The 17,288-nt window shown below is 43.9% G+C and overlaps 1 protein-coding gene across 2 annotated transcripts in view; it reads right to left on the minus strand.

Moving 5' to 3' along the window:
• Positions 1–16,809, minus strand: part of GALNT7 (polypeptide N-acetylgalactosaminyltransferase 7) — a 163,850-nt gene extending 147,041 nt beyond the window's left edge. Inside the window, exon 1 of one of the 2 annotated variants that reach the window (XM_073643971.1) lies at positions 16,453–16,809. In XM_073643971.1, the coding sequence (XP_073500072.1) occupies positions 16,453–16,578 (126 nt within the window). In that variant the 5' untranslated portion in view covers positions 16,579–16,809. The remainder of the gene's footprint in view (positions 1–16,452) is intronic. The other variant, XM_073643960.1, reaches the window with a different exon arrangement.
• Positions 16,810–17,288: the final 479 nt, after the last annotated feature.

A 17,288-nucleotide genomic window follows, 5' to 3' on the forward strand; every position in this document is an offset into this window, starting at 1 on the left:
CAGTCATCAAAGCAAAAGGTGGCTACTTTGAAGAACCTAGAATATAAGACATATTTTCAGTTGTTTCACACTTTTTTGCTAAGTATATAATTCCACATGTGTTAATTCATAGTTTTGATGCCTTCAGTGTGAATGTACAATTTTCATAGTCATGAAAATACAGAAAAATCTTTAAATGAGGTGTGTCCAAACTTTTGGTCTGTACTGTACATCTTCTATAGCTGTCGGCTGAGTATTCATGTATTCTCAATGCGTGGGAGATATTGGAACAAAACGATGAACATTACATGATTGGAAGGTTTGGCCGTCATCAGTCTAATGTGTATGGCTACCTTTAAGGAAATATCTGGGGACATACAGGGCAGCTCACTTCCACGCCACGTAAATGTTGGCAATGATGCCAGGAGCACACACGCCTGTGGAGAGGTTTGCACGGTTGGCATGTATTGTGCACATGTTCGGTTTTACTGACCAGGACACATGAACAATATTTGCCAATCTTGCATGGCGTGTTGGGTCGTGACGTCATCAGTTCTACTCATTTCCAGCTCTGGACGGCATGGGTAACCCCGTTAAGTCTTTACGATAATATTCAATCAAATTCAATAAATATAATTTCCTCAAATACATGCATCCTGCAACATTTCCACTGGAAAGCATCTCAGATGCACATGGAGCAGCAGAGCATACACTCCATTTTTGAGGGCATTTACATGTAATTTTGTGCAAGGACATCAGTATACTTGTTTTAAAAGAGGAATTTTCCATAAAACAAAATACCCAATTGTCGAGCGAGTGTATTCATTTTTAACTGGTTCCTACTAATGCAGGATCACAGTTCTGCTTCCTTGGGTGCTATGCCTGCCAATTTCACATTTACCATTGTTAAAGTTTAATTAATGCTTCCTTTGGCTGACTACAGTGTGGATGACCCCTGGAGCCATGGACTATATTACAATACACTTGATGTTTAAATTACAAGGAGTATAAACTATAAATTTCCAATAAAGACTCATTATGTGTGCATTTTGTAAAAAAACAAGGAGTTTCGCTATCCGTGACCAATTTTTCTTATTTACTTAGCGATACCTGCTAAACAGTGGCTCTTTTTTACCAGTTATAGTTTCTATCAAGGCAACAAGTATCTTCTTACCCTGTTCTAATAGTTTCAACAGACATGTGATTGTGTTCAGAATTAGTCACACGGGCATAAGGACCTCCCCCTCTCCTCTCCCGTCTCCTCCCCCTTGACCTTTTGCCTTTTCTTCTCTCTTTTCTCCATTCTTTTATTTTTTCTTCTTATATGGCTTTTCAGATATAATATAGAATTTTCCTCAACATATGATTCTCTTATAGGCGGTTACCTTACAAATATTATATTGTTCAATATACTACCATTTGAAAAAAGTGACACCATTTGAACTTTGGACATTTTTCTGGAATTCTATTTTGTTATATTTTCTTCAAAATTAAATACAATATATTTTTCTTGATTTGCAAAATTTAAAATGAATAATAATTAATGCTTAATTGATGTTTAATAAAACAGATTGAATATAAGTATCTTCTTAAAGGGAACATACATGAGAATTAAAAGATACAAGATTACTTTTGGTGAATCATTCTTTATAGCAATGGTCCCCAACATTTCTTACCTCGAATCCCACATTCAGCACTGAGAGATGGTCAAGAGATACAGACAGCATCCCCATTTTCCACCATAGTGACACCCAGAGTCCCCCAAAACTGATACACCCCCTACCTTATAGGCAGTATACTCATATCCAGGGGTTCCCACTTAACATTATTCTGTATTGTTGGATCAAGCACTCCCACCACACTATTGCACCCAGCTTCAAGCACCCCTTTAATTGGCAGCATCATCCCATCTCCAGCTTATGATATTTACCTCCACCCCCAATTCATCAGGAGACATTCTGTTCATAGCAGTTTGCTAGACCTAGTACTAATGCACCAAGCTGGCAGACAGCCATGACCCACACATCATGGGCCCACAAGCCACACGTGGCTTCCAAGCCACAGATTGGGGGTCACCTGCTTTAGAAGAATCCTGACAAACTCCATCTTATGGCACTTTTAATTTCTGTCATACAATAGATCCAAAAGATAATTATGGCGTCTGCTTTATATGACAACACCACAGCTATGAACAGTCTAACGGCCCTTTCAGAAGAGGAAAAAATCTGGAAATGTGCTTTCCTAAGAATTGGATCCCGACTACTTGCCTGTTTAAAAAGGCCAACAATAACCAGTGCGATGATTTTGAAGCCGGTTAAAAATCATTGCTCTCAGAAGCACATCGCCCTATGTAAACTGCTGATGCACTGTAGATAACATGATATTCTATGGAGCCCAGAAAGATCACACTAAGGCTATGTTCACACATTGTGTTTTTGCAGAGTTTTTTTTTCTGCAGCAAAACCGGATCTCTTCCCAGGAGGTTTGTTCAGGAATTTTCTTGCTTTTTGCTTGTTTTTTTTTGGTGCTTTTTTTCACTGTCCTTTTGTCTCTTTATGCATGTACATAAAGTTTAGTGAAAAAATATATATATGTATTGCATTCTGGTTTTGGCACAAAAAACGCTGAAAAATCTGACACCTGCGTTTTTGGTGCGTTTTTTTCATCACCCAATTACTTCCAATGGGTGAAAAAAACGCTGAAAGAAGTGACATGCTCTATTTCGCAAAAACACATGCAAAGCACAAAATACTGAACAAAAAAAACCATGATGTGTGCATGAGATTTCTGGACTTTACTGGTACTGTAAAACACAGCTGAAAATTAGCATAAAAAAAAAAACAAGATGTGTGAATACAGATGAGCCGAATGATCACGAGAATACTCTTCAGCCTGCCTAAACAGCACAGTTATCAGCCACCAATCGGGGTGCATATGGCTTTAAGGGACCATTACAGCAAAGCTAGAATATGGCTAAACTACAAGCAACTAAACAACCATTGAGATAAAGACATTAGATAGTCACCAAACACATTATGGAGGACGTGACCCTTGGTACAGGGTGATCCTGCAGATAAAGTTTCACATCTGATGAGCCGACAGATCATCATAGGGGTGAACATTTTTCCAGAGCCAAAACATGATTTTAATTTTTTTACAAATATTGACACCAAATGCTGGATGCGATCGGAGTAGAAACAACATAATGTTATTTGAATTCACCGCAGATTTGTTCTATGTGACCGATCAGTTCAGCAGCCTAATTGGCCGCCATTGTGAAGGAAAGTCAGCCATGCGAAACCGACCGAAGTCTAAGTGGCATACAGGGAGATATACAGACGAGCAAATCCAGCTCAGAGAAGAAGCAGGTTTATGACATGGTATTTCAAGAGAAAGAAACCCTTCATTAAAAAGTCACTTTAAATTGATAAAGTGTGCATGCATTGCAGCAAGGTCTGTTTAGATTCGATGTGTACAGTCTAAAAATATCCAGCAACCACCTACAAGCCGAAATATCACATTTTTATACATTAAGGCAAGGGTCTCAAACTCAGCCTGGGAAATTGGCCGCACATAGAAAAAATGACTATGAAGGGTCGCGTTCTTTGCGGAAGAAGATGACGTTTTCACTGAGACCATTACTTTTCTATATGACTTTTTGATCATCTTTTTTGGGCGGATTTTTTATTATTTTTAATGGTGTTTATCATATGGGTTATGGTACAGGTCTTCTCCTTTACATAAGACAGCATTTTTAGTGACCAAATTTTATTCCAATTTTTTTTGTTTTACCCCTAATTGGCCCCATACAGAAATAGTTTTACAATTGGCCCCATATAGTAATTTTGGCCCCCATCCTCTAATAATGTCTCAATCCTGTAACAATGTCTCTGTCCTGTAACAATATTCCCACACTTGTAATAATGTCCAAAATCCTGTACTAATGTTCCCATCTTATAGTAATATCCTCATCCTTGTACCCTTCTTGTAACAATGTCCCCCGTTCTGCTGCCTTTTACATACACATAAAAAAAAATAAAAATTCTCACCCGACCTTGCTCCATCTGTGAACAGCATCCTTTTCCTCCTTCACAGCCGGGCGCTTGATTGGCCAGTGGCTGGTATTGGTATTGCAGTGCAGAGAGCTGGTCTCTGCACTGCAATACATTTAAAATGAATGTGCGTTCAGTTTAAAGGAAGAGGACACCTGGCTCGCTGGTCACGATTGTCTCAAGGGCCCGAGGGCCGCAAAATGGAGCCTCAGGGGCCGCATGTTTGAGACCCTTGGATTAAGGGTTCATACACACTACTGTTAATAACCATATGGCTCATGAGGCTTCTACTATACTACTGTATGCTGCTGATTTTTATCTGGACAAAGTAGAAATACACAGTCAGTTACTAAATGTATGTCGTGATAGTGTACACAGAATAGTGTAAGCAATGAAAGGGACACAGCGCATACTCCATGTGACGCTAGTCACTACTGACGGACTAGCCATGAGGTGGGGAAGTCAAGAAGGGTTAAAAGCCACAAGGTCAAAAAGTTAGGAGGGTACGTCACAAACACAGGGGAAAGGCAAAAGGCATAGTCAGGTAACAGTCCAGGATCAGAATTCCAAGAAAGTAGCTGATAAGACAAAGGGGCTAGGCAAACAGAAAATGAAAATCCAAGGTTGGGCAACAAAGATCAGAATACTAAAACTCAAAAGCACAGAGTAACACACACCACTTCAACAGAGCTACAACTGGCAGAGATCAGAGGCAGGAAGGCAGCTAAATAGGCTGAGAATCATTCCAAACTAGACACCTGTAGGAAACCCAAGACGCCCCGGCCCTGATTTGGCGACTGGACTGTTCACCACACTGACAGCTCAGCACGCCCCAGACTCAGATTGGACAGCTGAGCTGCCACTCACAACACTGAGTGGAGTCATCCCAACATTCCACAAATCTAATATTGATGGGCTATCAAAAAGGAACACACACAAAAAAAAATAGGTCACTGCTCTCAGTGCTGTGAGTGGAGACTGTAGTCGCTCCGGAACGCCTGCATGACTGAAAGCTGGCGGCTCCCAGGAGAAATAAAGTTAATTTTCTCCCAGATGGCACATTTTCAGTACAGTGGCCAACACCTTCATAACAATATTAACCCTATAGCTGCATGTTAATAGCGTTTTCAGACCTGACAGGTTCCCTTTAAATAAGAAAAGCTAGCTTTTTCCATTTTTTCTTCATTTTGGTAGCCCATTAATACAGCTTAGTCTAAGACGGCAATTTCTGGTGCCTCTTCCATGTCACACTCGCCCAGACAGTCCCCCTCCTACATGTGTGTATAAGGAGAGACCTGTCACTCAAGAAGGTATGGGGCAGGGAGAAACCACTGGGGAACTGCCTCTTAGACTAGTCACATGAGCAACATGGTTCCCCGTCAGCTTTTAAATTGTACGTTTTCTCTGAAAGGCCGCAGCACGTCACAGTAAAACTTATATAGCTGAAATTACAGAATCAGTGTCTAATCATTAGACTATAATGCATACTACCCATGGTTTGGGCAGCATGAACCAGCTGTACTCACGTTCTCAGAGTCCATTGCTGCATCTCCGCAGCTGCTTTCTCTGTGTAAGTCTATGCAGCTTCGATCTGAGGCTCAATAGGCTTACATTGAAGGAAGTAGCTCTGCCCCACATAACGGTCACTGCTGGAGCAGGCAGAGAAGATGAACACTTACGTGGGACTGGAACGGCGCTGGTCCACAAAGCAATACACTTACAGTTTATATAATAAAAAAATGTTGTTGAAAGTTCTTCGTTCGGTTGGAAGGTGCTTGGCGGTCACATGCAAAATATAAATTCCCAAGTACGCATTATTTTAGCGTTAATTAAAAATGTTCAAACCCTCTTAGAAATGTCTTACGACACACAAGGATTTGAAAATGCCCAAAACTTTCATGAAAGGCTCAAACTTTAAAATACTGCTTTCCTGAGATGACAGTGATTCAGAAACCACCTACAACATAATTTATAGCATTGTGAGTGATAGAAAAAAAGACAAGAATAGTAAGAGTGGGTGCTGAGGACTTGTGAGATAGTGGTGTGTTTAATAATGACATTATAAAGGGTTAAAGGGGATGCCTTTCTTAAGAAGTAATGATATCCTAGCAATATATGTCAGCACTTCATGACTGTGGTTACTTTGTGATCACGATGATCCTGTCCACCCACCCACAATGCAGGGAACAGCAACAAAACTTCAGGAAAAAAAATAAAGTGTGAACAGCAGTGATAAAGACGTGTTTACGGCATCAATGACTGGAGGAGAGCACCCGAAACTTTCTTTGAAGTCCCACTGTGTCATTAAAGAGATGCCTCAAAGCATCTTTCAGAAATGTTATTTTTTGGAAAGCTTCCTCCAAATGCAGAGTCTGAATAAAGGTAAAGACAAAGCTAGCATACCCTACTACTCCACACAATGGGGGGTTGCACATGTGCCGGGGTTTCTCCACCACAAATCTGCAGCAAATCCATGCTTTACAAGGAGAAAATCTGGGAAAAGGTAGCAGCAAAGTAGGAAGGCTACAGATTTTAAAAACTGTGCTCATTTTTTTTTTCTGTTATACATGAATTTTACTGCAAATTGTCACAGATTTTATGAGCAGAATCGGCAACAAACATCTGTGCATGTATGTATGCCACAAATGGGCATAAAAAAGTCACAAAATTATGTCTTTTGTACACCATAATTTGTGACTTTTTAAACTTTCGCCTCCACTTTTTAGAAAAGCAGCAGGGAGCAAAGACAATGGACAAATCTACTGTTGCAGATGTTTATTTCTGATGCACGTACTGCACACAATGTACCAGATTTATTAAAAGGTATGTGCCTTTAAAGCCACGGCCCCACTACTAGTATTTGGTCAGTAGTTTTTCTCAGGAGTGGGAGCCAAAACCAGGAGTGGGTGATAAATGCATAATTGGTGACTTGTTTCTATTATACCTTTTCTCTGACTGTTCCTCACCTGGTTAAAAATACTGACCGAATACTGACCAAATACTGATAATGGGGCAGTGGCCTTAAAAGAGAGTCTGTCACCAAGTTTTTGCTACCCCATTTGAGAGCAGCATAATGTAGCAGCAGAGACCCTGATTCCAGTGATGTGTCACTTACTGGTCTGCAAAGTGTATGTTTGATAAAATAGGATTTTTATCCGCTGGAGATCTAGCAGTTCTATGAATGCTGAGCCCTGTATAACCCCAACACTGATTGGCAGCTTTCTGTGTACACTGTGCATAGGTAGAAAGCGGACAATCAATGATGTGACGGGGCACAGTTCATGAATATGGAGGACTACTTGACAGCAAGATTACTAGATCTCTAATAGAAATCTGCTAATAACAGATTAATTTTATCAAATCTACAGCAAGCAGCCCAGTAAGTGATACACTGCTGGAATCAGGATCTCTGTCTGTACATTATGCTCCTCTCAGATTAGGTGGCAAAAACATATGGAAATATTCACTTTAATAAATCAGACACATCTTTCAAACTTGTGCTTTTTATTAAGAATGACAGTCCACTTTGTCTTACCAAATCTTTCCCAATATCTTTTGAGTGAAGACAATATAATGGCCAAAGAGAACTTTGGTAAAGTGCATTTATAGCTGCCGACAATCCGTTATCAGCTGCCCAACCTCCAATGCTGTCCTGCCAATAACGATCCTTTTAATGCTGCCATGTATGCTCCAATCACCCACAGAACGAGAATTTTCTTGTTCGTTGGATAATTGCCGGCACGTTTAAACAAGCAGCAAATTAGCGTTTTAAGGAAGGACTGTCAGCTCCTCAAAATAGGCCTTAACATTGTTTAAGGGAACCTGTAACCAGAAAAAAGGTCATTAACCTGCAGATATGGGGTTAATCTGCAAGTTAACGTGACCATAATGTGATTTGCATACATGCGGTCACATGTCAACTAGATTGATGGATACAGTCTAGTCGAAATGTGCCGGAAGTATGTAAACACATAACCGCTCACTGCCGTAGAATCCTCACAGGGCACACGATGTGAGGATTCACAAGATCGCAGTCACAGAGAAACTAGAAGTCTGCAGTCAAAGACCGGACAGCCCCTTTAATATTTCATTTCACAGGTCACAGTGAATGCAGCACTAATGTCTTCATATCAGAATTAGTTGTAGAAATCTCATAAAATTTTAATGATTTATCATATTTCTCCAGAATGTCTATAAGAAATGTTAATGGACTGATTTTTTGGATAAGCTGTTCAGAAAAAATGTGTTATTTGAGCGTTCCCTTTATTTTTTTGAGCAGTGTAGGTACCTAATGGCAGTCAGGCTACCTCTGGCGAGCACATGGAGGGCTGTGCGGCCCTCCAAAGAAATGCCACCCCACACCAGTACTGACTCACTGCCTAACTGGTCATGCTGAAGGATGTTGCAGGCAGCAGATCGCTCTCCAGGGCATCTCCAGACTCTGTCACGTCTGTCACATGTGCTCAGTGTGAACCTGCTTTCATCTGTGAAGAGCACAGGGCGCCAGTGGCGACTTTGCCAATCCTGGTGTTCTGTGGCAAATGCCAAGCGTCCTGCACGGTGTTTGGCCCTCATGTCCATCTGTGGACGTCCATCTGTGGATGTCGGGCCCTCATACTACCCTCATGGAGTCGGTTTCTAACTGTTTGTGCAGACACATGCACATTTGTGGCCTGCTGGAGGTCATTTTGCAGAGGTCTGGCAGTGCTCCTCCTGTTCCTCCTTGCACAAAGGCGGAGGTAGCGGTCCGGCTGCTGGGTTGTTTCCCTCCTACGGCCCCCTCCACGTCTCCTGGTAGCGCCTCCAGCCTCTGGACACTGCTCTGACACAGCAAACCTTCTTGCCACAGCTCGCATTGATGTGCCATCCGGATGAGCTGCACTACCTGAGCAACTTCTGTGGGTTGTAGAGTCCGTGTTATCCTACCATGAGTGTGAAAGCACAACCAACATTCAAAAGTGACCAAAACATCAGTCAGAAAGCATTGGTACTGAGATGTGGTCTGTGGTCCCCACCTGCAGAACCACTCCTTTATTGAGGGTGTCTTGATAATTGCCAATAATTTCCATCTATTGTCTATTCCATTTGCACAACAGCATGTGAAATGGATTGTCAATCAGTGTTGCTTCCTAAGTGGACAGTTTGATTTCACAAAAGTTTGATTCACTTGGAGTTATATTCTGTTGTTTAAGTGTTCCCTTTATTTCTTTGGGCAGTGTATAATTATACATTTATATATATACACATACACACATATATATTAGTTTGGGGTGTAATCCTGCTGATAGGATCTTAAGGGGAATCTAGGTTACTTTACATTCCATTCCCCATTTGCATCTATAGGTGTATTTTTTCCTTTTCTTCCCAGCACTGGTTAACTGGTTCTACAGGTATTAGAAATCATACTTTCAGCACCGGATTAATGGGAACAGGAAATGATGTGTCATTAAGTAAAGCATATTTGAATTACACATGTACCACACCAACACTGCAATTTGGATAGGTTAATTGCTATTAACTATATGCAAATCAGAAAATTAAACAATTCTTTCTACTCTACTTCTGACATACACATGTCATTGCCACAAGTACCAAACAAAAGTCACATTGCCACTAGCCATCTATATTACTTATACTATAGCAACTAATACACCAATGAGTCAGATTCATTATTGCATTTTTTGTCTTTTTGGTATAGCTTTTGGTGATTTTCACTTGCGCCTAATCGTTCTTTTAATTATTCCTTTTTTTTTTTTTTAATGTTCGCCATTGTGAAAAGAGTTCAGGGTTTCCAGATATTTCTGCCCAATTCATCATTTGTGACTTTTTAAAACCTCTTGAGTGATTTTATTTACAACAGATTCTTTTTTTGAACAATTTTGGTACCATTTTGCATTAAAGTGTTGTCAAAAATAAGGACAATTTTTTACTTTGCGTAAAATTCATAAACTGCATTTGCCAAACCAGTAACAAATACAAAACAAAAAATTATGGATGGGGTCCTGAATTCAGAAAATGACAGTTCTATTCATCCATAAATGTTAAAACGACTTCAAAATATTTATCTTTACAATTTCAAGCAAAGGCTCCCAGATGAAAATAGCATAGAAATATCAGTCCACAGCATAAAATACTTGCTGAAATCGCCCAAAATGTTATTCGAGCATCTGACAACATCACGAGACTGGCTCACCAGCTCCAGCGCAGTGCTGAATCAGCAGCGTTCTGCACAGCCGCTCAACGTGAGGGAAAAGAATAACACATTACTGTTAATGTGTCGCTACAATTGTTACACACATATTCCCAAATGAATCAAGGGACTGATAATCCCTACAGTGATAATCATAAAATAATTGATAATCCCATCAGAATGTGAATTCTATGAAAGGAGCACCTTACAGGTTGTAAGGTCCAGAGACTCTGAATATCGTTAGTTATTGCTTAGATTACGTCATATCCTGACATACAAGTCCTAACTAGCACAGAATATGTTTCAGAAGAGGTACCGTCATGTAAATTAATATGCTAATAACACTCATATTCTACAGCACTTTACAGACACACTCATCACTGACTTTGTATGGGAGAGAATCCATGCAAACAGGGGAAGATCATACAAACTCCTTGGTGGGACTTAAATCCAGGACATCAGCGCTGCAAGACTACAATGCTAACCACTGAGCCACTGTGCTGCCCTAGTTTACCTGAAAACATAAGTTGTGAAGAGGTTCTGCAGCAGTTGTACGCAATGCTGCATAATGGATACTGTAGGAAGTAGAGAAACTTTCAGAAAGATAATGCCTAAGGAGTCAACTAGAAACTGATCGCATTTCCCCCCTTATTCAGGAAAGGCAGGATGTGTGTTATGAGATTCTGCACGTAAATCAGCACAAAATTATTGTTCAAACCAAGCACATCACATTGTAAGGGACATATCCCTAATAAAAACCACCTTTCCTATCCAAATCCATTGCTGCAATTGCCGGAAATAGTTTTTTTTTTTTTTTTTACAAATGTGCTGATAAGGTGCTCAGTGCACCCTTGGCGTGGTCAAGCAGCTCAAGGCACCTTCCCACCTACTTACTTCACATCTTTCTCCACCCTTCTGTGGATCCTGTAAAACTTGAGCTGTCAATTAAGAACGAGGGTGACGGAGATAGTTGCAAAATAAGTATATGGACTGACCTGCTTGGCCACACCCAGGGTGCACCAAGAAGATATTTATTTTTATTCAAATATGCTAATTGACTTCTGGTAAATGCAGCAACACATTTGGACATTAAAAGGGTTATCCAGGACTTTTATATTGATGGTCTATCCTTAGGCTAGGTCATCAATATCTGATCGGCAGTAGTGCTGGATGTTGCACCTTCACCAATCAGCCATTCCCAGTATTTGCACTGAGCTGCATAGCACAGCTCTGTCAACGGAATAGTGGTCATGGCCAGATACTGCACATCTGCACCCTATTGATTCGAACAGGGGACAGATGTGCAGTACCTGGCTGCGGCCACTATTCCATTGATGGAGCTGTGCTATGTAACCCGGAGCATCTGGCCACCGCCAACACCAGGAAGATCAGCAGTAGGTGCCAGATGACACATCCCCACCGATCAGATATTGATGACCTATCCTAAGCCATCAATATAAAGGTCCTGGATAACCCCTTTTAAATGTATTATTTTTATTAGAGCAATGTCCCCTCCAAGGTGCTGTGCTTAGGTTAAGTATTGTATAATGGATAACTCTGCTTATATAAAAATCTATTCCATAGAGCGAGCCTTATGCCAAACTACAGCATCACATAATATTTTCATTTTCTTCAAAAAGGTAGGTATAAAGAGGTTCTGCAGCAATGGGTTTTACAGTTGCCTGCTGTGAAGTAGACTATATCCCAGCTGTAGCAGAAAATAAGAATTACTTTGTATTGCCATTCAGACAGCAGAATATTTATGAGACATTGCCTCCTGACATGTACAATCGTGTTATTACCACAGTGACCAGCACCAAATAGAATTGCCGGCAATATCAATTAATTTCACTGTGTGCCACTTTAGAAAGAGGAGATGGCTACACATATATTTTCACCCTCCATACATTTTTAAACCTGCGCCGTCTTCTGCAAGTACAGCAAAGCTTTTGTCGAGGAGTAATGGTGTGTTTAATTAAACAAGCAAGGGTGAGCAGACAAGAAGACAGAATAGCGTCTGCAGATTTTTAATGTCTCCTTCCTAGTGACGAGTGCTTATATCAGGGATGGACTACACTGTAGCTGCCGACTTGTGTCACGTATGATGGCGGGGTAAAGATATAAGACCGGGCTTTAATCAGATGTGACCTGTGCAGCAGACACTGATCTCAGTACTCCATGTGGGGGCCTGGGTCTGGCCATAGCACCAGCAGACTTGTCAAGTAGGCCACCTGGTAGCACAGCCGTGGACAAACTCTTACTTTCATGATTGTCAAACCTGTCCTACAAGAAGTCCCAACAGATAGAAAACATTCACATACGCAGATCAACATGGTAAAAAAAAAAAAAAGGATTTGCATTATTGCAAATCTTGGGAGGGTCGCCTTCTGAACAATCCCTTTAGAAATACTTAGTCATCCTGCACAACACCTCTTAGAACTGTCAAACAGGAAATCAATAGACCCGACCACGTCACCGAAGCGCTGCAGCAGGATAATAGCATGCCACAACCTTATACTTCTGCATAGTCTCTACAGCTACCTATGTCAGGTAACAAGTGCGCTCCCAGCAACAGACATAAGGGACCAGTGCTCTACTTGGGGTTCGGATGTGTCAATTCTGACAATAGTGAAGTCCTGTTGAATTGTTACCTAGCGATCAGCTCACTCAGGGTGCACAAATCCCAGAAGCCTGGTAGCCAACAGGTCTAGAAATGTGCTCTGTACAAATCATTTTTTCCACTGATGTGCATGATCTCCTATAGACAAAATATAAATAAATCAAGTTCTAGAAGATCTTCATTTATGGCACATTCACACAACCAATCGTGCTGAAATCCTGGCCCTACATGTAAAGGAAGTGGAAAGAAAAAGAAACATCCAAGGAACAAAAAATTATATCAATCAGTATCAGCACATCAGTCCCCACTGTCCAACGCAGATCCTTCCCCATCATTCAGTGACGTCCCACACGAGCACATGAATGCTGCAGCCGATCACAGACCTCAGTAGTCATATGCATCATATTGGCTGCAGCAGTCCTGGTAGGACACATCACCACTGGCAGCCTATACACAAAGGTCAGCAAGGGACTACCAAATGAGCAGCACTAGGTTACAGGAGGACTGAAGAGCTCAATACTGCTTTTTGGGGGATTTTAGTACATTTGTTGCTTTTTTTCCAACTCTATGACAACTAGTTTAGGGATCAAGATCGGTCACAATTCAGCGGATCAACGGCACATCGGCTAATTCTAATGCGGTCAGCGTGCCTGGCCCTATATAAAGTCAGAACCCACCTGAGTGACTTTCTGTCACTCTGCAGAGTCCATGAGCTCACACCCCTTCCCCCCAATCAAGTTTCCAAACACATTTGGTGCCAATTGAGAGATCTCTGGAAGCGGAAATTTCTGACAAAACATCCTAAACAAAGAACCATTCAAATCAATGGCGCTTTGCCTGGAATTGTTTGTCAGAGCCTCCAAGAACCAGACACAGCAGAGCTGTCATATAGGGGGAATAAAGACCCCTCATTCTGGAGATTGCTGGAATAGCTATCAAAGTGCTGGTGAAGCAGCACAATCAGGCAACATGCAGAGCGGTACCTGCCCCATCAATAACACACCTGGGTATATCCAGTTATAGGCTGCGTGCCCACCATGCGTTTTTCAAGCATTTTTTATGCGGAATTTCCACAGCAGAAACGCTTTAAAAACGCTTGGTAATCCGTGCCCCGTGATCCCCAATGAAAATCTGCATGTTCTGTGCCCATGCTGTGGATTTTTCCGCAGCGGATTTTCCTTGCGGAAAAATCCGCAGCATGTCCATTATTTGTGCGTTTCTGCATGCGGATTTGAGGTCCCAATGGACTTGAAAAACGCAAGTCAAATCCGCATGTAAAAACGCTGCAAAAACTAGTGTAAAATCCTCAAACGTTTTTGACTGCCAAGACCATGCAGAAACGCTGCAGAAATTTTCTGCTTCATTTCTGCATCGTGGGCACATAGCCATAACAGCTAAACTGGTCATGAGAATCCCCTTTAAAGTAATTTCTATTTATTATTATATATATACTAGATGGTGGCCCGATTCTAACGCATCGGGTATTCTAGAATATGTATGCGGCCGACCAGGCGCAACTAATCAGCGAAGCAGTGTTTAAATGGGTTGTGCACTACTTTAAATTAACCCCCCAATGTATCCCCCCGGGGCCCCTAATGAATTTTGTAATTACGTCATGTTGTCAATACTGCTTGTGACAACATCGCTGACCACGCACAGCCAGCACGTAATTACCCCGGCTGCAGCCAGCTCTTGCTTCCGCTTACATCACGACTATTTGCGGTTGCTGCCAGGGGTCTCCTGTTCCGCGTACCACGGTGAATGACGGGCCATGGGCAGGGTTATCCCATCGTGTCACACCCAGCATCCACCACGCGCTCTGTCAATGAATGCACGTGCCTTGGATGCCGGGTGTGACGGGATGGGGGATAACCCCGCCCACAGCCCATCACTCACCGTGGAACGGTGGCCTGCGTGTTTCAAATCCAGCGCCAATTCGCGGCCGGACTGTGCTCGTTGCTGATTGGTGCCGGCCGCGACCAATCAGGACAGCGGTGTTTTAAATTTCGCGCCAATATCGCTGATTGGTCGCGGCTGGCGGCCTGTGCAGGCACTTCTGCTGCGAGCAGTCGGGAGATGACCGGCTAGCGCCGGTCATCTCCCGGCTGCATCGCCGCTGACCTCCATGCGGCTACCGTCGGGAGATCAGCAGCTAGGGCCGCTGATCTCCCGACGGCAAGTGTGAAGGAAGGACCGGGGAGAGGCGCCGCCTAGGCCGCCGGTCGGGGTACTTCTGCTGCGAGCAGCCGGGAGATGACCGGCTGGCGCCGGTCATCTCCCGGCAGCATCGCTGTTGACCTCCGTGCGGCAGATGAGCCGCTAACGGCTGCCATCTTGTTCTGAAATCCCGCGTCACTGATTGGCCGCGGCCGGACCAATCAGCGACGCGGGATTTCCTGGACGGACAGACAGATGGGATAAGCCGATTATATAGTAGATATATATAAAAGTGCATCATACAGAACTTTTTCTTCTGTTCTAAAAAGCTCAGACAGAAGCTGGAGGGATCCCACAATATTCGATGGACTCGTTCGCTGCCATCTGCATCAGTAATAATGTTCTAGACCCCACCCCAGGGAGGACATATAACCCTGCCCCCTCCCCCACACCTATAGACGTGCAGACATAGGTCCTGATTCATCAAAGTGTTTACATCAGAAAACTGGTGTAAAACAAAAGTTTTTGCACCTTTTGGCATTTTCACTTGTTTCTGACCGTCCCACCCAAATGGGCGGAGCTGGGACATGGCTTCGCCCACCTGTCAAATTCATGAAAAGTGGCTGCGTTTCTTACACCAGAGATGTTACCGCAGCCCGTGCCTGGAGGAGCAGTTCTGGCGAGGCGCACACCACTGATAACATAGAGTGGCACCTGCCTCCTAATGAATTTGGTGCATGGTATTCCTGCACACTCCTCAGACAAAATACTATCCTAAATGAACTGGGGGGCATAGAGACCCCATTATGAAAGCAGAGTGAACAAGTAGGCCACAGAGCAGAGACCGCACCATGCAAGAACTGAGCTCGGGGCACACACACATGCATATACAGACACATATACACACACACACACACCCCGATCATAGCAACCACTACATATCCACCAGCATTAACACTAATGCTATGGCGGATGAATACACAGATTGCAGGTTACAGTGCTGCCTAGAGGTCTATGGGCGGAGCGATATTCTAGCGGATTTCGGTTCGGTTCGGTTCTCAGCGTTCAGGAGAGCCACACATAGCCTCGCTGTAGTAGAGGGGCGCCCGCAATAGCCGCGCCTCCCCTTCCTCCCGGCCACTGGGAGTTGTGAGGAGCAGTCCGTTGGGGGCACCAATTACCCAGAACCCCACGGGGCAACCAAGTCGCCGCGCCTCCTCCCCGGACACAGCGCACGTACAGCCGGGCCGGGGATGCGCAGTACGGCGCGGAGCTCGCGGCACCTCACACCATTAAGGCGATTAGTGAAATTAATGAATCCACCTCCAGACAGAGGGACCCGGCCTGACCGCGCAGTGAGAGCACCAGGCCCCTCTGGTAATGGAGGAAGGACCGGAACTAGTCAGGGCAGCGGTGGCTGCACACAGAGCCGGTGCACATAAGCCGGTACTCACCCGGGCCAGCTGGGAGTGCGGGGTCTCTGTCCGGCCGGAGGACAGGGAGGACCAGAGGATGAGCAGAGCCAGGAAAGTGGCCAGCACCAGCAGGCTGCGCAGGAGGAAGCCGGGCTTCAGCCTCATGGTTGTGCAGGCAGCCGAGAGGAGCAGTCACTGGAGCTAGTGCGGAGAGCGCTGTGTGCACGGGCAGATTACATGGCGCACGGCGCGGCTGCAGCCTGGGAAGAGGGCTCCTGCATGAGGCGGCACATCCTCACCCAGCCGGCGGCACTCGCCTCATACACAGGTGTGAGCTCCTCTCTGCTCACACACCAGTGTGGCCTCGATTCTCCTCCCTCCCTGACACTGTCCCGCTGCTGCCCCCTGCTTCACCCCGCCTCTGCCAGACGGCAAACTTTCCTGCCGTCCTGAGGTGAGGCTGCTGCTGCTGCTGGGACCCCTGCCCCATCATGTACCCGGCTGTGTGAGGTGGGGTAGGGCCGGCACTACCACTCCCGGAATACAGTGACCAGACATGGAGGTCCAGGATGTGTCCCAAATACACAATCGTGGGATCAGCCGCTATCCACCATATCTAATGTGTATGGGGGGAAATGACTGCCAGCGGCTTTCTCATAGACAACACAGGAGCACTCAGCCGAACAACTCCAGTCCAAGAACAGCATGCTGTAGGGATAGAGACCCTGACTCCAGTGATGTATCACTTACTTACTGGGTGCAGCAGTTCTATCGAAGCTCAGTTTTCTCTGCTGCCGATCTAGCAGAGCTCAGTATGTTAAGCCCTGTATAACCTGCCCACACCACTGACTAGCTCTCTCTGTGTACATTGTATA

The sequence above is a fragment of the Phyllobates terribilis genome, unplaced genomic scaffold, assembly GCF_046119375.1.
Source record: "Phyllobates terribilis strain yellow unplaced genomic scaffold, ASM4611937v1 Scaffold_1__5_contigs__length_1240528914, whole genome shotgun sequence".
Taxonomy (NCBI): domain Eukaryota; kingdom Metazoa; phylum Chordata; class Amphibia; order Anura; family Dendrobatidae; genus Phyllobates; species Phyllobates terribilis.